Genomic DNA, 27,087 nt, shown 5'->3' with positions numbered 1-27,087 from the left:
AGCCAATCCACTTTTTAGGGTTTACTTTGAATGTCATACCATTCATATTTTCACTATCAACATACTTTTATCTTTCAACATAAAATGTCTCCTGTATGCGGCATATAGTTGGAGATAATGGCATCCTCTGTACACAGAATAGTTGGAGATGTCGCTCCCTGCCAATCACTGCCTTTCTATTGATGCATTTAATTCATTTCAGATAATTGCTGACCAGGTAACATTTCTGCTGATTCAAGGAGGCGTTATTGGAGATTAAACCTAGGGCCTTTACACTGAACTGTATCTCCAGCTTTTCCTTTTTTAAGATCGTGAGACAGGGTCTCACTAGATCACCGAGTTGCCCAGGGCAGGCCAACTTCCAGATCCTCTTATAGTAGCCTCTCAGACAGCTGGGATTAGAGGCGTGTGCCACCATGCCCTATTAAAGTCTGCTGTGTTGTTTTCTATATGTCATTTTAATTTCTTCATTACCATCTTTTTGTTCAACAGGTATTTTCTACAGTGCTATTTCAATTTTATTTCTTCTAGTATTTTTGTGGTGGGGGTGGGGGTGCTCTATTTTTTGCTAGAGTATTTTTGTGAGGACAAAATAAAATGAGTTCAAAAATTCAGCTCTAGACATAACCTAAAGCTTCAGACATACATAAAAAACCTAAATTTCTAAATGTATCCTCAAAGAGGATCTTCTCTCCTTTAACCATAGGGCTAAGACTGTAGAAACCCAAACATAAATCTCTATAATTTGACTGGGTGAATTACAGTGTAAGTTTAATGCTCAGCCTCAAAAAGTATCAGATGGAAAGGTGAGGGCACTGGCTGGAAAAAAAAACACAACAGGATCCCAAAAATTAGGATGAAGATGCATGGAAAGATCCTGATGAGGACAAGATGTTAAATTCAGAGACCAGTGGAGTAGCAAAGGAAGCATAAGGGCCTGGAGACAGGGGTGGGGATGGTAAGCACAAGATACAGGTCTATTGGTTATCACTAAAAGCTCCAAAAGCTTCATCATCACTGTTAGAATTTTAATAGAGATTTTACCAAAGGAAGAGATTTTCCTGCCTCCATTCCCTGTGGTGGTGGTCTCTCTTCCTGTACTTGAAGAAACTAATCTTGTGTTTACCATGCATAATGCTGGCATCACTCAGGACCTATCCTCACCACTCACTTGCCTCTAGGCTTTTAACCAGACTCAAATTGCAGAGGACTCCCAAGGGTAAGGTATACAGTGTGATCCATAAGGAGATCTGCTATTCTCCCAAATAACTTCAATTTCCTTCCTTTCCTCCTTTCTTGACAGTATCTTCCTGTGTAGTTCACACTGGCCTTAAAACTATGTAGCTCAGGCTGGCCTCTAACTCATGGCAATCCTCCTGCCTCAGCCTCCCAAGTGCTGGGGTTATAGGTATATGCCAACACACCTGGATTGAATTTTCTAAATCTTACAAGCAGTGCAGTAAGATGAACTGGTTTTTTTTTTTTTTTTTTTTTTTTTTTTGGCAGAACCGGGGATTGAACTCAGGCCCTTGCGCTTGCCAGGGAAGCGCTTATTCCACTGAGCCATCTCCCCGGCCCCAAGATGAACTATTGTAGGAATGGATTTTGGGGGTGTGGGATAATGGCAAAAAGTACATCTGGATCAGGTTGTTTTTCAATATGGGCTTTTTTAAAAAAAAATGTATTCGATACAGGGGTCTCACTATGCAGCTAAGTGATCCTTCTGCTTTCAGCCTCCCCATCACTGGGACTACAGGCATATACCACCTCACCCAGACTTGGCAGCCATCTCAGCACACCTGGGGGCTGGGCCAGTGAGGCTGATGGTGCTGGGGATTGAACCTTGGTCCCTGTGCTTGCCTAAGCAAGTGGGCCTGTTATGTACCAATTCTGAATTTAATGTTGCAGCCCATGGAGTTCAAAAAAGATGTTAATAGTTTGGCTGGTTGGCAAAAGTATGCAATGAAAGATGGCCCACTGTGAATAACTTAGAGATGCCGATATTCCTTGGTGAACTGTTGATGAGGGGATTCAAAAACTCAGGGAGATGGGGATGCTGGAGTGTATCTGTCATGGTAAACCTGATCTCCAAAGGATGATTCAGAAAATTGCCTTTCACTAACTCCTTGAAAAGTAGATTTGTGACAGGAACATCTCTGAAGAGCATTGTCCTTGTTTTTGTCTATATGGCAGACATTACAGTGGGGACGGAAGTTACTCATTTGGGATACATAGGGTGATGGGTTTAACTGCATCCCAGAGTGGCAGGGGTTAACTGGCAGCACTCAACTGCCAAGGACAAGGTACAAGTACTTACCATAATGGGCAGAAGTAGAACAATGATCAGGATGGTCTGATATATGCAGACCTATGGCACTGGATCATTAGCTACGGAGTTCCCGAAAGTGAAACAGATGGGAAGTCTACTAAACCTTTACTAGATTTATATAATAAAAAAACCTTAAGGGTAAAGAAACAGAAATCTACCTCAAATCATAGCAACACAGTCATGGCCCCTCAACTAGCTCCCAGATTTGAGCCCATTTAGAGTCAGAGACTCATTTCAAAGGCAATGAAGGGGTGGATAGGTCTCCTTATAGAAGGGCCTTGCGTACCACCAAAAAATTATGTGGTCCATCTTTCTCCCATCCTTCCCCAAAGGGATTTAACAGCTCTTACCAAGGTAACTATACATTAGGGAAATGTACAAGTATTTTGGAGACTACTGGACACTGGTTCTGAATCTATAATGATTGCAGGGGACTTAAAAAGTCATTGTTGCATTGTTGCCCTCCAGTAAGAGTAGGGGCTTATGGAGGTCAGGAATCAATGGAGTTTTAGCAAAGGTCTGACTCATAGTGAGTCCAGTAGGTCTTGAATCCATCCTGTAGCTATTGCCCCATTCCACAGTGCATAATTTTAGATCTACTTAGAACTTGGCACAACCTTCCCAATGGTTCTCTAACCTGTAGTGTGAAGACCATTATGGCTGGAAAGGCCAAATTTAAAATGTAAACCAAAAACAGCATCATGTCCCTGGAGAGACTGCAGATATTAGTGCCACTATCAAGGACTTTAAAAATGTAGGGATGATGGTTCCTACCACATCCACATCCCCATTTAAGTCTCCTATATGAGTTATGGAGAATGGTTTTATGTTACCATATACTGAATCAAATGGTGATTCCAATTGCAGCTGTTATACCAGATATGGTTTCCTTGCTTAAGCAAATCAACACATCTCTTGGTACTTGGTATGCAATTACTGACTTGGCAAATGCCTTCCTCTCCATACCTAGCCATAAAGTCCATCAGAAACAATCTGCTTCCAGGTAACAAGTCCAGCAATTTACCTTTCACAGTCCTGCCCTCAGGATTATATTAACTCTCCAGCTGTGTCAACTTAGTTCACAGAGATTTTGATTTCTTTTATCCCCTACAAGGTATCATACTGGTCCATTATGCTGGTGCTATTATGCTGACTGGACCAAGTGAACAGGAGATCACAACCACTCTGGAGTTGTTAGTAAAGCATTTGCGAGACATAAGATGAAAAATAAATCCAACTACATTCAGGGTCCCACTACCTGAGTGAAATTTCTAAGGAGTCCAACGGTGTGGGGATGCAGGGAGATATTCTAAGGTGAAAGATAAGCTGTGACATCTAGTTCCTCTTACAACCAAAAAAGAGTACAGCCCCTAGTGGGACTATTTTAGAGGCAACACATTCCTCTGGACTATTTACAAGTAACTTAGAAAAGCTGCTATTTTTGAGGGGGCCTAGAATAAGAGAAGTTTCTAAAATAAATCCAGCCTGCTGTGCAGGCTATTCTACCACTGGGGTCATATAATCCAGCAGATCCAATGGTATCTGAAGAATCAATGGCAGATAGGGATTATGTTTAGTCTTTGGCAAACCCCCATAAAGGAAATGTAGTGAAGCCCTTTAGGATTTGAAGCAAGGCTCTGCTGTCATCTGTAGATAACTACTCTTCCTTTAAAAAAGTTCCTGGCCACCGGTTCCGCAAAAAAAAAAAAAAAAAAAAGTTTCTGGCCTGCTACTGGGCCTTAGTGGAAACTGAAGGCTTGACCATGGGCCATCAAGTTATCATACACCCTGAGCTGCTCATCATCAGCTGAGTATTATCTGATCCACCAAATCATAAAGTTGGACATGCACAGTAAAAGCCTACCTTTAAATGAAAGCAGTATGTACATGGTCAAGCCAGAGCAGGTACAGAGCGCACAAGTTACATGAAGAAATTGCCCAGATGCTCATGGTTCTTACCCCTACTATACTGCCTTTCATCTCCCAATATACACGTATGGCCTCATGAGATGTACCTTATGATCACCTGACAGAAGACCAGGGGATGATTTATGGATGGTTCTGTATGCAGGCACCACCCACTAATGGACAGCTGCAGCATTATATCCTCTTTCTACGACTTTCCTGAAGAACAGTGGCAAGGGGACATCTTCAGTAGGCAGAAATTCAGGCAATGTACAAGGCAGTACATTTTGCCTGGAAGAAAAAAAATGGCCAGATGTGCAACTATACACTGATTCATGGGCTGTAGCCAATGATTTGGCCAGATGATCAGGGAATGGGAAGGAACATGACTGGAAAATTCATAACAATGTTATCTGGAAAAGAGGTATGTGGATAGACCTTTTTATATGGGCAAACAATGTAAGGATATTTGTATCGTGTATAAATATTCACCAAAAAGTGATCTCAGCCAAACAGGACTTTAATAATCAAGAGGAGAGGAAGACTTATTCTACAGATAGCTGATCTTTTTCTTTAGCCACCCTGTCATTACCCAATGAATGAGCTTATGAACAAAGTGGCCATGGTGGCAGGGATGGAGGTTATGCATGGGCTCAGTAACATTACTCCCACTTGCCAAGGCTGTTCTGGCTACAACCACTAGTGAATGCCCAATATGCCAGCAGGAGAGACCAATGTTGAACCCTCAATATGGCACCCCAACTTGGGGTGATTACCTGTGGCCTGGTGGTGGGTTGACTATATTGGATCCCGTCCATCATGGGAAGGACAGCACTTTGTCCTTAGTACATAGATACACTTATTCTGGATAAGGACTTGCCCTCCTTGTATGTAATGCTTCTGGAAAAACTATCATCCAAGTACTTACAGAATGCTTCACACATCATCACAGCATTGTCTCTGACCAAGGCACACATCTTCTGGCCAAATAAATAAGGCAACACATGAAACTCAATACTCTTACCATGTCCTTCACCATCCAGAAGCAGGTGGATTGACAGAAAGGTGGAATGGCCTTTTGAAAATGGAGTTACAGCACCAGGTAGGTGGCAAAACTTTGCATGGCTGGGGCAAGGTTCTTCAAAAGGCTGTGAATACTTTGAATCAGCATCAATGAAATGGTACTGTGTCTCCCAAAGCCAGGACCCACAAGTCCAGAAATCAAGGGGTGGAAGCAAGAATGATACCACTCACCATTACTTCTAGGGATTCATTAGCAAAATTTTTGCTTCTTGTTCCCATAACCTTATGTTCTTCTGGTGTAGAAGTCTTAGTTCCAGAGGTTGGAAGGCTTATACCAGGAAGCACAACAATGATTCTATTGAACTAGAAGCTAAGACTTCATTTTGATCACTTTGGGCTCCTTAAGCCTCTGAGTAAATAAGCTAAAAAAGGGTGTTACAAGTGTTGGCAGGGGTGCCTGACCCAGACTATCAAGGGGAAATTTTACTATTATGCCACGTTAGAGGAAAGGATGTAGATGGAGCCCAGGAGATCCCTTTGTGCACTTCTTAGTATTACCAAATCCCATTATTAAAGTAGTGGGAAACTACAACAACCCAATACAGGATGACAAATGGCCCAGAACCATCAGGAAGGTATGGGTCATCCCTCCAGGGAAAGGACTAAAACCTAATGAGGTGCTTGCTGAAGTTGAAGGGAACATAAAATGGGTAGTAAAAGAGTTATAATTATCAGCTACTACCCCATGATCAGTTAGAGAAACAAAGATTGCAATTTGTAATTGTTCTCTCCTAATATGCTTCCTATGTAATAGAATGTTCATAGAGTTAATATTGGTTCTTAAGTATTGTTAAACCTGTGTTACAAGGTTCAAATTATGAAATGTTAAGAGTATCACCCAAAGAAAAACTTGTCTTCTATTCTGGGCAGGAAATTAGTGCATTTCCACATGTATATAGGATAGATACACCATGTTAGGCATAACTGTGAACTTTCCTTTGTATCTTGAGACTAAGTACGGTTTAAGGAAATGTGTCTGTCAAATTAAGAAGCGGGTGATGGTGGTACTTAAATGTTTGCCAACTTGAGGAAATAGTGCTCAACTGATTAGTTTAGCATAGTTCTGGGGTTGACTAAAGGGATTTACTGAAGATGGATGATCCACCCTAGGTGGGAGTGGCACCACTCAATAGTCTTATTGCCTGAATACAATAAAAAAGGGAAAGAAGAAGGAAGGCTTGCTTCTGTTTCTTTGGAGGAGCTCCAGTCTTTGCCTTTGTCTTGGATGTCAGTCTCTTGGCTTCCATCACAGACTCTTCAGCCTTCCATCACAGACCCTTGGCTTCTGGACTAGCACAGGACTCTGGTGGGTTTCAGACCTTTCAGTTCTGACTGGATTTTTCTGTGCAGCCAGTCCTTTTGCAGTCTTCCACACCTGACTCTGTAGGTAGCCTCTGGAAGCTTGCCTTGTAAATCCATATATATCTTATATTAAATCTGTTCCTTAAGTGAACATTAGCTGATATACTATGCTTTAGAAAAACAAAAATACAAATTAAGTACTCTGGTAAAGCCAGAACAAAGACTGTAAGTAAATTATTAGAAGCAAGTAATAAGTGTTGAGTAAATTTTCAAGTGACTTGCCTAAGGTTATAGTCATAGCACCAGACTTGGAACTGCTGTCTAGTTTTATGACTGTTAGCTCAAAGCTCCATTCCTGTCTAACTCCACAAATATCACCATTTCTGGAAAGACAAAACTCATACAGACCAGATTCTGTATAAAGATCCAGATTCATAAAATAAATAGGGAGTTTGAAAGTAAAACGTATTTTGGGCAAGTAAGGGAAAATTGTCAAGGTAAGACATTTTCTCTCAGTGGCAGGGTCCATAAGTTTAGAGGGCTCTTTCTGAAAGCAATATTAAAGGCTTAGTGCTTTCCTAATGACTATTTTTTTTCTCGTGGTGATGAGTATAGAGCTCAGGGCCTCAATTATGCTAGGCAAGTGCTCTACCACCAAGCTACAACTCCAGACCTCAAATGACTTCTGAACAACATGAATTAGGCTATGAGAATTGCTCTCCTATTTCCTTTCCTGACCTCAAAAAGGTACAGAGATTTCATTTGGTTTTTTCCATGCTCATATTACCTTGTAATTTATCATAACAGTATCTGTTACACAAATTTGACTTGTGGTTATGACTTCTTCAGAACTCATCTTAGTATTCTTAGGTTCTCTTTAAGGTGTACTCCAGGCAATACAACCCTCTTCAATCCTCTTATCACAAACACTCCTCCATCCTCATTTCTATGAGCAACACCTGAACCATCTGCTACTTTTGTCCACCATAATACTCAGCAATGTCCAAATCCTTTCAATGGAAAACTAAATGTAGTTTCCACACAAGAAAAGCTCCATAAAGACTACCTAACAGCAATCAGCAGGTCCAAAGAGGAAATCTATACAGTTAACCTGATACAACACAGAACATTTTATTTTGCTCCGAATGCCTTCAGGACAGGTTTGGCTGGCTTGAGTTGTGGGGATTGAACCACTGGAACATGAGCCTGACTGCTTTGTTGAAGCAGCCACTTAAAGAACTGAGATAAGGGGCAGGCCCCCACTTTTTTAAAAAATCATTTATTTATTCATTCATTCATTTTTTAGTAATGGGTCTTACTATGCAACTTAGACTCATGATCCTCCTGTTCTCAGCCTCCCCAGCACTGGGATTACAGGCATGGGCCACCATGCTCAGTTTCAGTGGATGGCACAGCACACTTGGGGTTCTGGGGCCTGTAAGCATGTGGTACCAAGGTCCTTATACTTGCCAGGTAGTCACTTAGACTGCCGAGCTATCTCCCCAGCCCAACATGGCATATTTTCTTGGCTTAAAGTTCTTCCTTTGGTGCTCAGCTTTGGCACTCAGAGTCAAACAAGTTGTATCATAGGTGATAGTATTACAAATGTTTTTTCACATTTAGGTGCAGTGGGAATGACCACTATCCTAGATTTGTTACGGGGTTTCCTACAACTAAACCTACTGTCACCAACTAAACCTCTAGCTTTACCATCAGCCCTGAAAATGAGAAATATCTGAGGCTAAATGAAAGCTAGGGGCCAGTCATTGAAAGGCTGGGTGACTTTAAAAAAAATCTTTTAAATTATATAAAATATCTGAACAGGTCGAGTAGGAAAAAATGTCAGTTGTCTTAGTTATTTATCCCATTATGAGATAAAATACCTGATATCCAAAGTTAAAGTAGAAAAGGTTTTCCATAGTTCACAGTTTGTAAAATTTTCAGTTCATAGTTGGCTGGCTCCAAGGAAGGGAAGCATGGCAGAGGAAAATCACAGAGGAGAAACACTTCATAGCAGGCAGAAGGCCGCAAAACAGCAAAGTAGCAAAGAAGCAACAAATGACAATGGATGACCCTTTTTCTGGCCTTTATGGTTTATCCAGGATACCCATCCTTAAGAGGGGATTGTACTCACACCAAGGGTGGGGCAGCCTGAATCCTGGCATCATACTATGAAACAATCACAAGTCATATACTTGATCCCAGCAGCATACTCTAGATCCAGTGACCTCCAAAACCGCCCCACCTATGACTGTATGAGGCTTTTGGTGGACATCTCACTATGCAGCTTGGATTTGTAATGATCCTCCTGTTTTCAGCCTCCCCAGCGCTGGGATTACAGGCATGTACCACCACGCCAGGACTCAGTGGCCAGTGTGGCACACCCAGGGTAGGGCTGGCATGGCATGAGGTGCCAGGGACTGAACCTGGGTCCCTGTACTTGCTAAGCAGGTGCTTAGACCACTGAGCTATCTTGCCAGCCCACAGCTTTATTCTTATATCTGCCTGCTAATTACTCTCTCAGCCTCGAGTTCATCCTCCGCATTAATGATAGTATTTTCATTTTATAACACTGACAAGAGGGTTAGTTAATTACATCACTATTTCTTAAAATTCACTAAAGAATTTATATTGCCTGCAAAACAGAGCATGCACCTCACTCTGGGGCCCACCCATCTCTCCAGCATTTCTTCTGTCTGTGACTTATGAACCCTCCAGTTATCAAAAATTGTAGAAGAGTTGTTTCTCTTCCATTTCCAGACAGGCACTTATGCCACTGAGCCAATTCTCCAGTCTGTTCTCTTCCATTTCCATGCCTATGCATATACTTCCAAACTATACTTGTATACTGGGCAGGATGTAACTTAGCTACCCTTTTGTGTGGGCCCTTCCTAACATAAGGTACTCTCTCATGGCTCCCACAATTTTCTATCCCAACATTGGATAGCTCTCCATGTACAAAAATACTGAAAGACATAAGTTTCCACTTATAGATGGTTCAAAGGCCAGGACTGGCCAATAAAGATCTATATTCCCAGTACAAAACATCATGTAGGGCTCAAGTTATCTAGTGACTTGATGAGGCATGAGGAATAAAAAAAGGAGATGAAAAATATAACTTTTATTAGAAATGGACAGGAATTACTAATAGTCCCTTGAGTCCTTAAAATATAACCTAAAAATACTTTCATAAATCTATAGGTTCTAAATTGTTCTATAAAATGTCAACAATTAACTTCTCAGGGCTGGCAAGATAGCTCAGCAGACTAAAGTGCCTGCTTAGGCAAGCTTAGGCAGGTGCAGGGACTGCAGTTCGATCCAGGCACTACATGCCATGCCTGTTCCACCCCGGCCAGAGTCTGGACGTAGTGGTATAGGCTTGTAATCTCAGCACACAGGAAACTGAAAACAGGAGGATCACGACGAGTCTGAGTTGTGTAGTGAGACACTGTAACAACGAAATGTTTGTTTCTTTGTTTTTAATTAACTTCTCAAAACTATGCCAGAAGCAGTTTATAAAATGAACACCAAGGGCTGGGGATATAGCTCAGCAGCATAAGTGCCTGCCTGGCAAGTACAAGGTCCTGTGTTCGATCCCTAGTACCACAAAAATAAATAAATAAATTTAAAAACCACCAGTAACCTGATGGAATACAGTAAAGGGCCAAACCTGAATTAAAATAATTTGATCCAAAGTTTATACTACTTTGTAATCTTTATTTCTTTTAGTCACAGATCTACTTTGGTCTTTATGAACCTTAAACAAATCCATTCTGCATTAGGCCTGAGTTACACCAGACCAGCTCCTGAAGCTTACCTGAGCCGAGATGCCAATGAGAAGCAGCCACTTCTGGTGTGCATCAGTACGGTACTGGATCATCTGACACCCAGCCAGACTGGCAAGTCTATCAAACATCTTTATAGGCTGGGAGTCATCTTCCATGCTCCAGTGATAGACTGTAGTTTCAGTCACCAAGGCAACAGTGTTCACAGAAATCCACTTCCAGAAAATCACCTCTTCTGCCATAGTATGAGCCTTCATTTTACTCTTCATCTCGATATTAAATATTTGAAGTGTCTTCCCAGCTAGTATTTGATGAGATGGATATTAGAGCAAGACAAATGAAAATTTAAAAGACAAATTCTTACACTCTTAATTCTTAATCCTATTAATATTACTTTAAGTTATATTACTTATTTAGGGTCTTGCTTTTTTTTTTTTTTTTTTTTTGAGACAGAGTCTCACTATGTAGTTCAGGTTGCTCACTATGTAGCCCAAACTGGCTTTGAACTTGCAGTGATCCTCTTGCCTCAGCCTCCTGAGTACTGGAATTATAGGCATATGCCACTACAAGTTGTACTTTTATATTTTTTGACTTTTTGAGACAGGGTCTCACTATGCAGTTCAGACTGGCCTTGACTCACCATGTAGTCCAAATTGGCCTTGAACTCACAGCAAACCTCTTGTCTCAGCCCCTCAGTGCTGACATTACAGGGACATGCCACTATGCCTGCCCATTTTTTTTTTGTACCAGGAATCAAACTAAGGCTTTGCACATGCCAGGCAGGCAATATGCCACTGAGCTATACATCCCTGGTCACAAATTATCTATCTATCTATCTATCTATCTATCTATCTATCTATCTATCTATCTATCTATCATCTATCTACCTACCTACCTACCTACCTACCTACCTACCTACCATCTGGTACTGAGAATTCAACACCAGGTGCTGCACTTCCTAGGCAAATGCTTGTGCCACTGAGCTATATCCCCGGCCAAACTGTGCTATTTAAAGCTAATCTGAATAACAAGAAAAAAGACTGCCTGAGTACTTACACTGTAATTTTTTTTGGCCAGCTCAGCCTACCGTGAGGGTGGGGCTGGTGTAGCATGTGGTGCTGGGGATTGAACCACAGTCTCCTGTGGCGGCCTAAGCTTGCCTAAGCATGTGCTTCAGATTGCTGAGCTATCTCTATAGCCCCTATACTATGATTTTTAAACAGTAAGAACCTAAAAAAAAGTAAGAACCTTCTATGTATTAGTTCTTTAGATGAATGAAAACATACACAAGTATTTATAGATTATATGAATAATTAGAAATCAGTTCTACTCAAACAAGTCTTTTGAGACAGAGTCCCATTATGCAGTTCAGGCTGGTCTTGAGTTCACTTTGTAGCCCAGGCTGGTCTCAAACTTGCAATAATTCTCCTGCCTCAGCCTCCCTGGTGTTGGGATCATGGGCATGCACAGCCACAATCAGTTTTTTTTTTTTTTTTTTTTGGTGGAACTGGGGATTGAACTCAGATCCTTGCGCTTGCCAGGGAAGCACTTATTCTACTGAGCCATCTCCCCGGCCCCTTGTTTGTTTGTTTTCTTTTCTTTTTTTTCACAATTAGTTTCAAACAAGTCTTAAAAGATAGTAAGTTTAAATTTATTTCTTCTAGACCCTGTTTTATTTTGTGGTATTAGAAATTGAAGCTAAGGCCTTCACATTAAGCTGTATGTCTAACATATTGAGCATGTGCTTCAATCTCTGGTTGCAAACAAACAAAATAATCACTTTTCTATGTAAGTTACTAAAACATCTAAGACAATATTTTTTTGGTGCTACTGGAGATTAAATCCAGGCAATTGTACATGTCCAGCAAGCACTCTCTAACTGACCCAAAGCTCAGCACATCCTTGTTTTTGTGTCTCCAACTTTCAGAGAAAAACACAAGTTTTCTTTCCAGTTAAAGCAACTTTTCCATGTAACAGAGATATTTTGCTTAAAATTCTAGACCAGTGCTGTCACATAAAGTTTCCTACAATATTGGAAAATTCTATATTGGCACTATCACACGAGATATATAGCTATATAGACAGATAGACATAGATATATTTGAAATGTATATAGTAATACATATTTGAGGAACTGAATTTTACTTTTTTTTGTGCATGGTCTCACTACACAGCTTGGACTTGTAATGATCCTCCTGATTTCTGCCTCCGTAGGGCTGGGATTACAGGCATGTGCCACGGTGCCCAGACTCCATTGCTGGCTCAGCACGCCCCAGGGCAGGGCCGATGCCGGCACAGCATTTGATGCCAGGGATTGAACCCTGGCCCCTGCACTTGCCTAAGCAAGCACTTACTCTGCTGAGCTATATCGCTGGCCCTTGAATTTTACTTTAACTGAACAGTACACAGCTGCTAGTATCCAGTAAGCACAGTCCTACACAAATGACTTTGGCATCCATTTTTGCCAAGAGATCATATTGTTTTTATTTATGCAAGAGATCATATTATTTCTATCTCTGGCAAGGTGCTAAATTCTGATTTTGGAATCTATGCCAAATTTAGCACTAACATGAAACACTGCTTTGCCCTATTCCTGCTCCAGTGGCACATATACTAAAATTGAAATAATACAGAGGCAATTAATGTAACATGCAAATTTCTGTATTTTTAAAATAACAGATTCTCCTCCTCCTCCTCTTCTTCTTTAATATATTTGGTACAGAGTCTCACTATGCAGCTTGGACTCATAGTGATCCTCCTGTTTTCAGTCTCCCCAGAGCTTGGATTACAGGCGTGGGCCACCACTCCTGGTCTTGGTGGCCTGCTCAGTGTGCCCAGGGGTGGGGCTGGCACAGCATGTGGTGCCAGGGATCAAACCCCAGTCCCTGTGCTTGCCTAAGCAGGCACTTAGTCCGCTGAGCTATCCTATGGGCCTTTAGGCTCTCCTCACCTCTCCCCTTCTCTCCCCTCTCCTCCTCTCTCTCTCTCTCTCTAACTAGGAATTGAACTTAGGACGTTGTGCTTGTCAGACAGGCACTATGCCACTGAGCTATATCTCTCCAGTCCCAGGGTACACTATAGCTCATCCTTAATACTTAACCCCTTCCCAAAATGGCTCCTGATTAAATAATCTCAAATATATAGATTTCTGCTCCAACTACAGGGTTTCTGGGGTCACCTTCTTCAGTGACTGGATGGGTGGGAGATGGTCATAAGACCGTCAGAGAGCATCGAGTTTAAGCTCAGATGGGTAAGGATAGGGGTCCCACCATCTGCTATGGGAAGCCAGGCTGGTCATGTGTGATTTTTGGATGAGTCTGGGTCTAAAAGTACTGGCATTAATGTTCAGCAGACTGCTTAAGCCCCTGCCCTACAGTCTACATCCAGTATAGAGGATCAGTGGTCTGTTTGTTTTACTCATCAGCCAACATGATCAGATATACCCCTTAGCTTGGACTATTGTCTCAGCTTCCAGTATATGGACATAGGGCCCTCTGGAACAGGGGTAGCACATCACAGAATATAAAGTAAAGTAAGCTTGAGGAACATGGACACAGGAACTGGCAGAGGCTGGAGGGAATATAGCTCTACAGCAGGCAGCTCGAGTCACCACACCCAGAAGGGTAAGGCAGAGCAGTATTCAGCATTCACACAGAAATATCTGAGTATGGAAACAAAAGGATTTAGTAGTGGCTCAATGTCTGGTGGATTCCAATATCTCGTGGAGTCCAATATTTTATTTTATTTTTTAATTTTTGGCGGAACCAGGGATTGAACTCAGATCCTTGCGTTTGCCAGTCAAGCGCTTATCCTACTGAACCATCTCCCCGGCCCTCCAATATTTAAAACTCCAGAAAGAAACCACTCATTTTTCTTTTCTAGAAAGAAAAACATGAAATAATTTTTGGACTCATTTCCCTTTTTCCTTAATGCTTTTTTTTGGGGGGGGGGGTTGAGGTGCCCCCATTTGGCTATTTTTCTTTTTTTTGGCCGAACCAGGGATTGAACTCAGGCCCTTGCACTTGCCAGGGAAGCACTTATTCTACTGAGCCATCTCCCCAGCCTCTTTCTTTTCTTCTATTTGTTTATTATTGTTTTCTGTTAGTTTTTTTGGGGGGAGGGTTGCCAGGAATTGAACTTAGGACTTTGCATCTGACAGGCAGGCACTGTGCCACTGGCTATTTTCTGTTACATCTAAACTCTAATTTCTTTTACTCTTAATCCTTTATCTCACTTTTTATATTTTTTGGGAGGGCGGTACTTTGAATCAAACTCACGATATCCTTCTTGCCAGACAGGTGCTGTGCTGCTCAGCTATATCCCCAGCCCCTGTATTTTTTTTTTTTTTTCCTACTGGGGATTGAACTCAGGATCTTACACTTGCCAGGCAGGCACTTATGCCACTGAACTATCTCTCCAGCTCTAAGCCCACTTTGTAGTTCAGGCTGATCTCAAATTTACAGCAATTCTCCTACCTCAGCCTCCAGAATTCTGCGATTATAGGTATGCATTACCATGCCTGGCTTTTGTTGTTGTTTTCTGAGACAAGGTCTAGCTGTATAGCTCTGCCTGTCCCTGAACACACTATGTAGCCTACACTGGCCTTGAACTTGTGGCAATTCTCCTGCCTCAGCCTCTTAATGCTGGGATTACAAGCTTGCACCATCACACCTAGCACTAATATTGCTATTAAGCTTTATTAATCTTTAGATATTTAGTTGACTTTATTAATACATAATGGAATACTATTCTGCCATAAAGAAATTGAGTCATTTGTAGAAAAATTGAGGTACTTGAGACTATAATGTTAAGTGAAATAAGTCAGATACAGAAGTTTAAATATAGAATGGTTTCTTTTATATAAGAAACTCAAAAATATAAATAAAGAACAAAATAAAAGACAATAGGAAACAGAGAGATACTTTTTGCAAAAAGGAAAGGGTTCTTTGGGTTTCTAGCATGTGAACAGATCTCTTGCACTCTTCTGCATTTGACATTTTTGGTGAATATTATAATATAATCATACAAATTTATGTCTATAGTAAATCTATTCCTTTGCTAATCTCCTTTCCCTTTTCTAAGTCTCTCTTATACTCTTTTTTTAAGTTTCTAATACTAGGAGAAAATATCATACCATGTCTTATAAGTAAATTATAAATCAAAGAAACATTATAAATCATAAAACAAAAATTAAAATTAAACAATATTCAGAAAATTAATTAAATATTAATTCCAAATTAAATATTTCAAAATAATGTTTAAAAATTAAAATTAAATTGTGAGTCCAACTAAGAGGCCAGAATGTAGTGTATCATATGTACAAATCTATGATCAGTTCAGAGTACTCACACAATATCTGATTAGGTTACTATATATAAAAATATCAACTATGAAAAAGTTTTCATGGTAGTAAAGAATTACTAAGAATAAAACATAACAAAAATACTGGAATGGCAAATATGTGACAGCACTTTTAACTATTTGGGGATAGGATACTGCACAAAGTTCTAGTATGTGGTGGATGTGGACAGTGTCTATGATGCTTACTGGTGAACAGGTCACTTGTGGGACTGAGCTACTGCTACTTCCTTGAAATCCACCCAGTAGACCCAGACAGAATCATGACCCACAGGTTGCAGGAGAAGTCTATTTTTAGAGTATACTGATAGAAGTATTTTGCTGCTGTATACAAAAGAATAACTGAAAGACTGCTGTTGAATACCTCTTTTTCTCCTGTGTTTAATTGTTTGCCTTATTTGGTGGGTTCTTTCCATTCTCATTCATGGAGCTGTGGTCATTTTGATCCCTCTCTAGAATATCTTTCAGTAGTCTGTGTAGGGTTGGCTTTGTCGTCATGAAGTTCTTTAGTTGTCCTTTATCATGGAAGTATTTCACTTCTCCATTCAACTTGAAACAGAGTTTTCCAGGGTATAGCAGTCTGGGTTGGAATTTGTTTTCTTGCAAGACTTGAAGTACCTTGCTCCATGCTCTTCTTGACTTGATGGTTTGTGAAATCTGCCATTATTCTGATAGGATTTCCTTTAAATGTGATGTTTCTTTTCTCTAGTGGATTTTAGTGTATTGTTCCTGTGCTGAATTCCTAGGATCTTGATTATTATATATCTGGGTGTGGTTTTAATTGAGTTGATGTTATTTGAAATTCTATATGCTTCAGTTACCTGAATGTCAGATTGTTTCCCCATATTTGGGAAGTTCTCTGCTATTACTTCAGCTCATATTTTTTTATATCATTTGTATTGATTCTTTCTCATTGATGCCTATTAGTCTTACGTTGTTCATCTTTGCATTATCTTGCAGATGGTGAATTATTTTTTCCTGCATCCTAGGGTTTTTTTCCCTATTTTTAAGAGATCTTTTCTTACCTTTTCACTAGCTGCAATGGTGTCTTCAAGGTCTGAAAGTCTATTTTTGCTTTCAAACAGTTTTGCCAGCTTGTGAATGAAGTTTTAATTTCCTATATATCACTTTGAATCTGCTTCATGTATTCTATTTCTTTCCTACATTGCTCAGTGTCTTCTTTAGAAGCACTTAGTACTTCATTATAGTTATTTATTTTTTAACTTCAGAAATTATTTCTGATCTGATTACCTCTCTACCTTTCTGCAGTTGTTTCTTTACTTCAGACACTATTATTTCAGAGATTTCAGGTGTGTGATTTCCAATTCTTTCCTGCATTTCTTCTGGGTGGGCTCGGGGCCTGAGAATGCATTTTGCTTCTTCTCTTTGTCATTTTGTATAGCACTGTCTTCTGACTTTTGGTAGAGTTATTACCTTAGCACCAGGTCCAGATCTACCAAGTTCAAAGTGGTCCAGGTGGGTGTGGCTTGGGTCTGCCTGCTGTGCTCCACTTCTTTCTGCTGCAGCCCTTGGAATTGAACCCGCTGTGCCACTCTGGCAAGATATTCTGTTCCTGGATCAGCTGGGTAGGTCTTGCCTCTAGCCTCTCTGTAGGGAGTTCTGCTGCAGGGTTCCACACCGGGCCTGTTCGATGGAGGAAGTTCTGCACACAGGACGGGCCTGGGCACTGGCTGGAATGAAGATCTGGAGGGCCCCAGGCAGTCCCACTCACACAGTGGGCCTGGGCATTGGCTGGAGTGAGGATCAGGATGGCTCTGGGTGGTCCCACTCAAAACCTCCCTTCTACTCTTATCTTTTTTTCCTGCTAGATGAAACACACTGATACTTGTCTTCCTGAGTCTAGTTTACTTCACTAATTTGATGATCTTCTGTTCCATCCATATCCCTGCAAATGACATTTTATTCTTCTTTATGTCTCAAGAATACTCCAATATGCATATATGCCACAGTTTATGTATTCATCTGTTGATGTTACCTGGGCTTGTTCTGTATTTTTGCTATTGTGAATTATGTCACAATAAACTCGGGTATGCAGGTATCTCTATAATATATTTTGATTCCTTTGAGTATGTACCCAGGAGTGGTAGTATAGGTAGGTCATACAATAGTTCTATTTTTAGGTTTTTTTTGGAATATATGATTTCCAGCGTCTGTACTTTCCAGTGTCTTTTTTTAAAATTTATTTATTTTATTTATTTATTTATTTGTGTCTGTGTGTGTGTGTGTGTGTGTGTGTGTGTGTGGCCAGCTCAGCCCACTGGGAGCGGGGCTGGCTGGCATGTGGTGCTGGGGGTTTGAACCGCGGTCCCTGTGCATTTGCTAAGCTTGTTCCAAGTAGGTGCTTTAGACCACTGAGCAATCTCACCAGCCCTTTCCAGTGTCTTTGGTTGTGCTATTTTACAATCTTATCAACACTTTAGCTCATGTTCTTACCTCTACATGAAATTTTTAGTAAAACTTTTGGTATCAAGTTGGCTTATGGTCGTGAGTACTAATGATGACATATGGCTGTGAGTTTACTGATACCTTCCCAACATTTAAGGTAACAAAGTAGTTACAGTACGATAACATTCCTTTCTAAAATACAAGCTTACCTTTTAGAGCTATCACCTTAGAGGCTGGATTCATGATTGCACTCTCTGCAGAGATAGGTCGTCTGATAGGTGCCATTGGGTCACTCATGTCAATAATTACCAACTGTGCTTGTTCTCCAACTTTCTCTCTAACACAAATGAACTTGTCAGATTCCATGGTCAGAGTGCTAAATCCAATGTTTGCTGGATTGATTCCAAGGTTTTGGAGCTAAACAGAAAGCAAATAGTTGATTAAAGCAAAGGTTTCCTCTTTGAAATTGGTGAGTTCTAGTGCAGTAGTTAGCAAGTGTAAAAGGAGGAGGAAAAAAAAAGTAAAATGAGAGTTTAGAATCTGGTTGTGGTTGTACATGCCTATAATCCCAGTACTCTGGAAGACTGTAACAGAAGGATTCCAAATTTCAGCCAAGCCTGGCAACTTAGTGACTTAGCAAGATTGTTTTGGTTTGTGTACATTTGTCTCCCCAAAGCCTCAGGCAGTCATTGAGGTACAGTGCCACAGTTTGTGATTAATTAATGATCCAAGGCTTGGATTATGGGTCTGAGTACTGCTGCAATTATGGGTCTGAGTACTGCTGGGATTATGGCTGTGAGTGCTACACCCAAGCTGGGGCCAACAGCCTGAATGTAACATAAGAGAGACAGAGATAGACTTGCTCTCTGCTGCCACTGTGGCTGCTACTCCTCTCTTGCTCTCTTGTTCGCCACCACCTTGAAAGGTTGCTCTCTGCCATGCGCCACTCTGCCATGGAGCCAGCTGAGTATGGACTGAAACCTCCAGTAATTGTGAGCTAAATAAACCCTTTCTTCCTTCATTTTGCATGTCAGATATTTGTCCCTCTATGAGAGAAGAGTAACTGAGACAAAGATCCTATCTCAAAATAAAATATAAAAAAGGCTGGAGTGGAGCTCAGTGAAAAGATACTTGGTTCAATGGTCAACATTGAAAAAAATTAAATTTAAAAAATACTAATCACCCTTTTTTCTTCTTTTTTCTAATCACCCTTTGGAATGAGTATAAATGAAAACTCCTCAGACTCAGTATATCCTTTATTCTATCACTTTTTCCTTTGACATGAATTCCTCAAAAGTGGAGACTGCATCTGCTTTGTGATTTTGTGTGCTGTGTAGTCCCACTGTCACTTCCAATGAATGATCAAGAGTAGATCATATCTGGGGGTGATTTTTTAAAGCAGGACTCCTATAAACTTTGTCTTTTCAGTGTGGGCAGGGCATGTCTTGGGTCAGTGTAAGAAGGTGCAGATGAGCACTAAGTCTGTCAGTGTATATTTAAATGGGGGGAGGTCAAGGCCAATGACAGAGACACTGAAGCCTAAACAGAATGCAGGGGTACGGGTGCTGGGGCTGCAGCTTGTGCTTATAGAACCTGTGGTGGGGACAGGCTGGGGGCTCTGCCTCTGATTAAGTTTTTCTGTTTTCTGTCTGGTGTTGATGTTTCAGTCAGTTTGATCCCTGGAGGGGGCTTGGGCCTCTGGACGATTATTTGAGTGTAGGTTTGGTGTTGGCGGTGGCAGGTTTCCAACAGAAGCAGAAAGCAGTAGCAGGAAAGCTTTGGCCAAAATAACCTTGTCTAAAGTGAGCATATCTAGCCTATCGGACTCAATTCCTAACAGAACTACTTCCATCTGTAAACATGGTATACTCCACATTTGTCAGGGGATCCATTTCTAAAGTCTGGTTGGCTAGTCAGTGCCAGGCAGTCATGGTCTGGAGGGTCCAGCTTGTTTGGCAGGTACCTAACATGATTGAGTAGTTCACAGTTGTTGAGGAGGTCCAATACAACATGTGGCACCTGGAGAGTTAGATCTTGATTTAAGGTGAGCTTGTCAGCTTTTTTAAAAAATCAGGATAGTGGCTGTTAAAGCATGGAAGCAAAGGAGAGGCAGCCCTTAGCAACTGGATCCAAGTATTTGCACAGGTAGGTCATTGACGCTCCCAGGGGGTGACATTCTGAGGAAGCATTATTGCTTTGTGAATTCAAGGATCCAGATTATATGAAAGCCAGCAGCTTCAAGAAGGTTTTTTCTTATAACCAGTTTTTACCAAATATTATTAGCAGAGCTTTTGTGCCTTTCCAGCAGGCAGCTTGAGTATCATTAATCAGAAGTGCAGCGATATTTTGTGCTGTGAAACTAGTGAAGTCCAGCTGTGAGAGTTTCTCTAAAAAGGGTAAATGAGTTTTGAACCTCTGAGAGGATGAGTCCAGGTCAGTTGACTTTTAAGACCAGAAGTGGGGTCTTTGTGAAGAGGGGCTGGTAAACCAATTGAAGGCAGAAAAAAGCAGTCTTTATGTCCAGGCAGATGTGCCACTAGACTGTGGGTGACAGAAGACTAAGGCATTGTATACGGAGGAAAATCATGGCAGGATTGTTAGCTTGGAGATCATGAACTGTCTTTACAGGTAGGAGAGGTGTATTTTAGCAATTCAATACTCAGAGGACCCTGATGGAGCTGGAAGGGACAGAGAAACAGGCTGTGTCTTGGATAAAAGGTGCTGGTGGCTTGGCCAAATCTGGTGTTAAAGCTTCCCTGAAAATAGTGGGAGAGTTCCTAACCTCTGGTGGCAACTGAGTTCAAATAAACTGTGCCTTGTCTCAAGATTTTCCCAGTTGAAGATACTTATAGGAGCAACTTTGCAAGCAAAGGTGCAAACTGCTTTAGGTGGCTGAGAGTAGCGGGATGCCTGTGTGCTTCCTGTGACACAAAATATTGTTAATGGGGATCACAGAGTTTATATGGGAGCATGACTGGTGGTCTGATGCAGCAGTGAGTCTTCAGCTCATACCTCTGAGAGTTTTCAAAATTTCAGGACTGTGGTTATCTGTTTCAGGCTAATGCAAGGCATTATCTTCCGCTCAGGGAACAGTCAAAGAGTTGAAAGTGCAGGGTTAAATGAGAGGGAGGTCGACTGGCTTGGTACAAAGGAGATGATAGCTCCTTCCTACTCTTATCTTTCTGAGACAGGATCTCACTATGCAATTCAGGCTGGCCTTCAGCTTACTTTGTAGCCCAGACTGGTATTGAACTCTCAATGATCCTCCTGGCTCAGCCCCCCAAATGCTTGTATTATAGGTGTGCGCCACCACATCCAGTGGAAATGGTAGTTTCTAACTTGAACAGGAGGTCTCTTCCCAGAAGTGGTATGGGGAGATGTCATCCCAGGCTGCAAGTTTGCATCTGGCAAAAGGGAAAGAGGCAAGAGTCCCCGTTGTCCCAGTCATAGTAACTTTCTTCTGACAAGGGAACTTTTTTTTTTTAAATTATTTTTAATGTACTTGGTTATTACAGGGTCTCACTACACAGCTCAGTCTCACAGTGATCCTCCTGTTTTCAGCTTCCCCAGCGCTGGTATTACAGGCATATGCCACTATGGCCAGACTCTGTGACTGGCTCAGCCCACCCTGTGGGTAGGGCTAGTGCAGCATATGATGCCAGGGATCAAACTGTGCTCCCTGTACTTGCCAAAGTTTACCCAAACAGGGGCTTTAGTCCACTGAGCTATCTCACTGGCCCAGGGGAACTTTTTGAAGGCAGAGGGTCTTTTTTTTGTGTGTGTATGTGGTACTTGGGATCAAACTTGGGACCTTATTATGCTTGTGAAGCAAGGGGCTTATGCTGCTGAGCTGTCTTCCTGGCCCCAAGGCAGAGAATTCTGATCCAGGAAGATGGGAGCCCAGTCTAGCCCAGTCTAAGCCCATTAGACTGATGAAAGGACTGTAGTCAGAAGGACTGCTGACAGGCATCTCAGGTAGGCATTAGATGATACCATATGACAAGAATAAGAGGCAGAAAACTCTGGAGAGAAGGCTTCTATGGCCAGATGCAGGCAATGGCTAGCTGGAACCAGGTCAGTTGGCTGTAAATAGATGAGTTGGAAGTGGGAAGCAAAGCTATATGTGTTGGCTGCAACTGCAATGGCCAATGAGGGTGCCAAGTCAGAGTTCTCAAGAATAATATTTTTTCTTTTTTTTATTGAAGCAGCTTGGTTTCATTTTTAACATTGTAATCTTGGAAAAGCCCTTTTCCTGCAGGCAGGGACTGTGGGTTTTGACTAATTAGTTTCCATCTTTGACTTTCTATGTGTGTATTGCATACCCTTGAATGATGGCACAACAAAACTTGGGTGTCCCCTCAGAGAGAGACTATTCAGATGCCTGCCTGGCTGTGACCCTCATGGGCACTTAGGTACAACTTAGCTAACAGGGGTGCAAGGCCTCTGTTATGCCATTTGTAAACTGCCATAGAATTGCAGGCAAGGGTCCAATCAGTCACTTCAACCAGTGCTTCCCAGAGTTGGTGCACAAATGAGCAGTCTATTGCTTACACTGTCTGGTCCATTCACTCACACATGCATTCAACAGGCACTCAGAGGTTAAACATTCTAATCCCTTTCCCTTGAGGGTAGACCTGATGAGCTTGAGCTGAGCAGGACAAACTGGGTTGAGCTGAGCAGGACAAACTGGGTTGCCTCGAGAGGACTTACCTTATCCAATGACCAGACCATACTGTGTCATCCTCCCTTTTGGGCATGGTGTGAGCCCCTCAGCAGGGTGTCAAGAATCTTCCTCCAGACTGCCAAGGGGACTTGAGAAATCTTGAAGGCATGCCTTCCCATTAAGACCTGGAGAGATCCTTGCTCCATCTGAGAGAGCCATGACCAGTGACTAAAGAGGTCAGCACAGTCAGTCTGCCCAGCCAATGCACCAGATGTAACAACAAGCAGAAACACCAAAATGACACCCAGGATTTAGAGGCAGATTTACTTAATGTTAGACAGCCGATGACAAGAATCAATTGTCCCTCAAAATGTCAGACCTCAAAGGCCCAGGGAAGGATATTTTTCCGGGGTTGCAAAGAGGAGATGCAGAGGTAGAATACTTGGTTGCCTTTGATTAGTTTATACAATACGCATCATAGTGACCAACTATGCATCACAGTGACTAGTTGTTTCTAAAAGATAGTAGCAATAGGAACTATTACCTGGACAACTAACAGACTGGCTGGGGGGCATTTTTGTTACAAAAGGAAGCACTACATGGTGATTATATTTTCAAGGAAGTCTACCTGAACAAATACATATATAAGTTAGACTGAACAGGTTGAGTGCTTGGTCCCACAGACTAATTGCACTTCAGATGCCAATCACAAGCCCCAGGTTGTGACTTGTTCTTCTGACCATATGACCTATAATCAGGGGTCATATGATACTGCCCCCCCTGCTTGTTTAATTTGCTTAAGCAACTCACATATCTAAAGGAAATACTTCATTTACATTTATTTATTTCAAAGGCCATTGCAGAGCATAAAGATGACTGACCAGATGGAAGACGATAGGGCAAGGCACATGGACAGGGATGCAGAGCTTTTATACCCCTCCAGGCAACCATCCTTCAGATACCTGTGTCTGTATGTGCAATTATTTAAAAGTTCCCAAACCCAGTCCATCTGGGCTTTTACAGAGACTTTACTGTGTAAACATGACTGAGGACACCATTGCCCATTCCCCTGGCAACCAGCCTCTATCCTCAGGCTATTTAGGAGCCCCTATCACCATGGGTTTTAGAAACTGGTATGTACACAGAATTACACATACATCAGTATCATTAGCCACAAAGGGGAAACTTAGGCTTTCATTATGTATGGAATTGTATCAGGGACATACCAGAGACAACTTTTGAGCCTAGTATGCTAGGTAAAAGGAAGTCAATTACTCCCTGACACAGAAAAGAACTATTTTAGAAAGAAAATGTGCTAAAATGAAGTAAAAAAAAAAAAAAAAACACCTCAGTACTTTTAAGGAATAGCCATCTGAAATTTCCCTCCATCCTGAATTTACAATAATTGTACCTAAGATAAAGAGGTAATAACCAGCTATAAAGACTTTTTTATTCAAGGAAGTGAAAAACAGATCACATATTGATCTTGATGAAAAATAAGTTTCAGGGAAAGAACATGACCTTCCCAGTGCATCAGGAATCTTTTAAGTTGCACTGAAGTTGCCATCTGCATGCACTCCTCTGAAGAACGCAGTCTTCAAAGTTTAAAGACTATATAACAATTTTCCCATTGGTTTGCTTTAGGGAATGGGAAGCTCCCTCAATTTTCACTGCTTATATATTTATATTTTTTGACCATACCTACATTTCTCTTGTACTTTGTATGAAGTCACACACAAAAATATTTTTTCCAGTGAAATGAGCAACTTTTACTAATGAAAGAGTTAAAACTTTTGGTTAAGGGAGAGGTTTTTTTTTTTTTTTTTTTTTTTTGCTAGTACATGTGGGGCTGGGGAAATGGCTCAGTAGAATAAGTGCTTCCCTGGCAAGCACAAGGGCCTGAATTCAATCCCCAGTTCTGCAAACAAAACAAAACAACTAGTACATGTTCACATGGATTCTTGTTTAATGCATTCAGAGTTTCAGTTTGGCCTTCAAAAAGTTTTGGAAAGGTGGGTGTGATTGCGCATACCTGTAATTCCAACACTCTGGAGGTTGAGGGAGAAGGATTGTTAGGAGTTTGAAGCCAGCCTTGGCTACAAAGTGAGTTCAAGACCAGCCTAAACTGTATAGCAAGACCCTGTCTCAAAAAGAAAAAAAAAAAAAAAAAAGAACTCCTGCCTGGAAAGTGCAAGGACTCAAGTTTGATCCCTGGTACTGCATGCCATGCTGGCTACCATAACTGGGCGTGGTGGTGCATGCCTATAATCCTAGCACTGGGAAGGGTGAGATAGGAGGATCACTACAAGTCTGAGCTGTGTAGTAAGAGCCTGTACCAAATAAATAAAAAACTAAAAAAATTGTTTAAAAAAAGTTCTGGGGCCTGGGAGATAGCTCAGAGGCACAGGTGCCTGCCTGGTGAGCACAAACACCAGAGTTTGATCCCTGGCCCCACATGCCTGGGGGGCTACAAAAGTGAGTACAAGGCCAGCCCGAACTACACAGCAAGACCCTGCCTCAAAATAAATAAACAAACAAATAAATGTATATTCTTTAAAAAGTTCTGGAGATATGTTATGATTCACAAGTACTGGGCAGTGAGACATATGAGTCACTGCCTTGCTGGAGGTGTCCCCCCCTTTTTAAAATGTATTTAGTACAGGGTCTACAGGGTCTCACTACACAGATCAGACTTGTAGTGATCCTCCTGTTTTCAGCCTCCCAAGCGCTAGGCTTACAGGTGCGTGCCACCACGCCCAGTCTCAATTGCGTCTCAGCTCACCCCAGGGATGGGGCCAGCATAGCTTGTAGTGCTGGAGATGGAACCCCAGTCTCTACATCTGCCTAAGCAGGCCTTTAATCCACTGAGCTATCTGGCTGGCCCTCTTTATTTATGTATGTATGTATTTATTTATTTATTTATTAACACAGGGCCTCAACATGTAGTTCAGGCTGGCCTTTAATTTACTAGGTAGCCCAGGCTGGCCTTTTAACTCGGAGCAATCCTCCTACCTCAGCCTCCTAAATTCTGGGATTATAGGTGTGCAACACTATGCCTACCTCAAAGGAAGATTTTTTTTTAAAACAAATTAACCATACACTTGCTGTATTGGGTTGGTCAAAAGACATCAAGCATACCCATTTAATCAGAGGGCTTTAATATTTTTTCTTTAAACACACAAAGTTTCTTTATGTCTTCAGTACTAGGGATGTCACTACATTCAAGGAAAATACTCTTCTGCTTTTCACTCTGGGCTCATAACAGTGACAGTGAGTGAAGACAAGCTCCCACAGAAGAGACTAAGTGCAAAGGCGCAAGAAAGCTTTTATTGTGAGCTCATCACAGACTGATGCTCTGACTCTGGGGCATGCATCAGGAGTCCCAAAGTTGTTGATACCAGCCTGAACTTTGCTTTCAGATTGCATGCTTTTCAGGTTTCCATAGTAACCACATTATCCTCATTTTCAGGAATTTTATAAGAACATTCAGATTTCCAAGACACTGCTGAGGCAATGTGGTTTAATGTTTGTCCTATTCCCCAGGTTGTCCTATTTGTTCCTATTTTATGACCCTTGCTTTTCGTAAGTGGGTTTATGATTAGCTATATGGGAGGGGGTAACGGAATGAGTTTATCTATAGTTTAAGTGAACTTAAAAGACTCTTGTTTAAAATGGAGTCTCTTTTGCCCCATCTGGATGATACAGCAAGAAGGCCCTCACCAAATACCAGCACATTGATCTTAAGACTTTCTAGCCTCTGAAGTAGCTGGGTTACAGGTATGTCCCAGCTTGCCCGGATAGCAAGATTCTCTTTTATTACAAAATATTATTATAAACATGTAGTAAAAGGTAGAGAGCATCCTAACACTTAAGCATTCAATGCTCAACTTTGTCAATATACTGCCTTTTACCAAAGAAAAGATAATATAAGCTATGAATGGTGGCTCATATGTAATCCCATTACTCCTAGAAACCAAGGCAGGAGAATCACAAGTTTGGACCCAGCATTAGCTATTTTTGAGAACTTGTCTCAAAATTAAACATTAAAAAATGTCAGGCTGGACAAATAGCGCAGCAGATTAAGGCACCTGCTTAGGTAGATGCAGGGACCGGGGTTTGATCCTGGCATACTGTGCTGACCCTGCGCCTGGGGGGCGTGCTGAGACAGCAATTGAGACTGATCCCAGCTCTTGGGAAGGCTGAACACAGGCGGTTCACTACGAGTCCAATCTACGTTTTTGGGTCAGTACATCATT

The 27,087-nt window shown here is 41.5% G+C and overlaps 1 protein-coding gene across 4 annotated transcripts in view; it reads right to left on the bottom strand.

Annotated features, from left to right (window-relative positions):
* Positions 1 to 27,087, bottom strand: part of Cltcl1 (clathrin heavy chain like 1) — a 137,162-nt gene that overhangs the window by 88,174 nt on the left and 21,901 nt on the right. For all 4 annotated transcript variants that reach the window (XM_023711719.1, XM_023711720.1, XM_004627991.2 and 1 more), the window contains exons 2-3: positions 18,378 to 18,585; positions 10,437 to 10,705 (exon numbers count right to left, since the gene is read on the bottom strand). In XM_023711719.1, coding sequence (XP_023567487.1) covers positions 10,437 to 10,705; positions 18,378 to 18,585 — 477 coding nt within the window. The remainder of the gene's footprint in view (positions 1 to 10,436; positions 10,706 to 18,377; positions 18,586 to 27,087) is intronic.

This window comes from Octodon degus, unplaced genomic scaffold, assembly GCF_000260255.1.
Source record: "Octodon degus isolate 3935 unplaced genomic scaffold, OctDeg1.0 scaffold00021, whole genome shotgun sequence".
Lineage (NCBI taxonomy): Eukaryota > Metazoa > Chordata > Mammalia > Rodentia > Octodontidae > Octodon > Octodon degus.
Note: the sequence above shows the minus strand (reverse complement) of the source record. Positions and strands in the feature narration are given on the sequence as shown.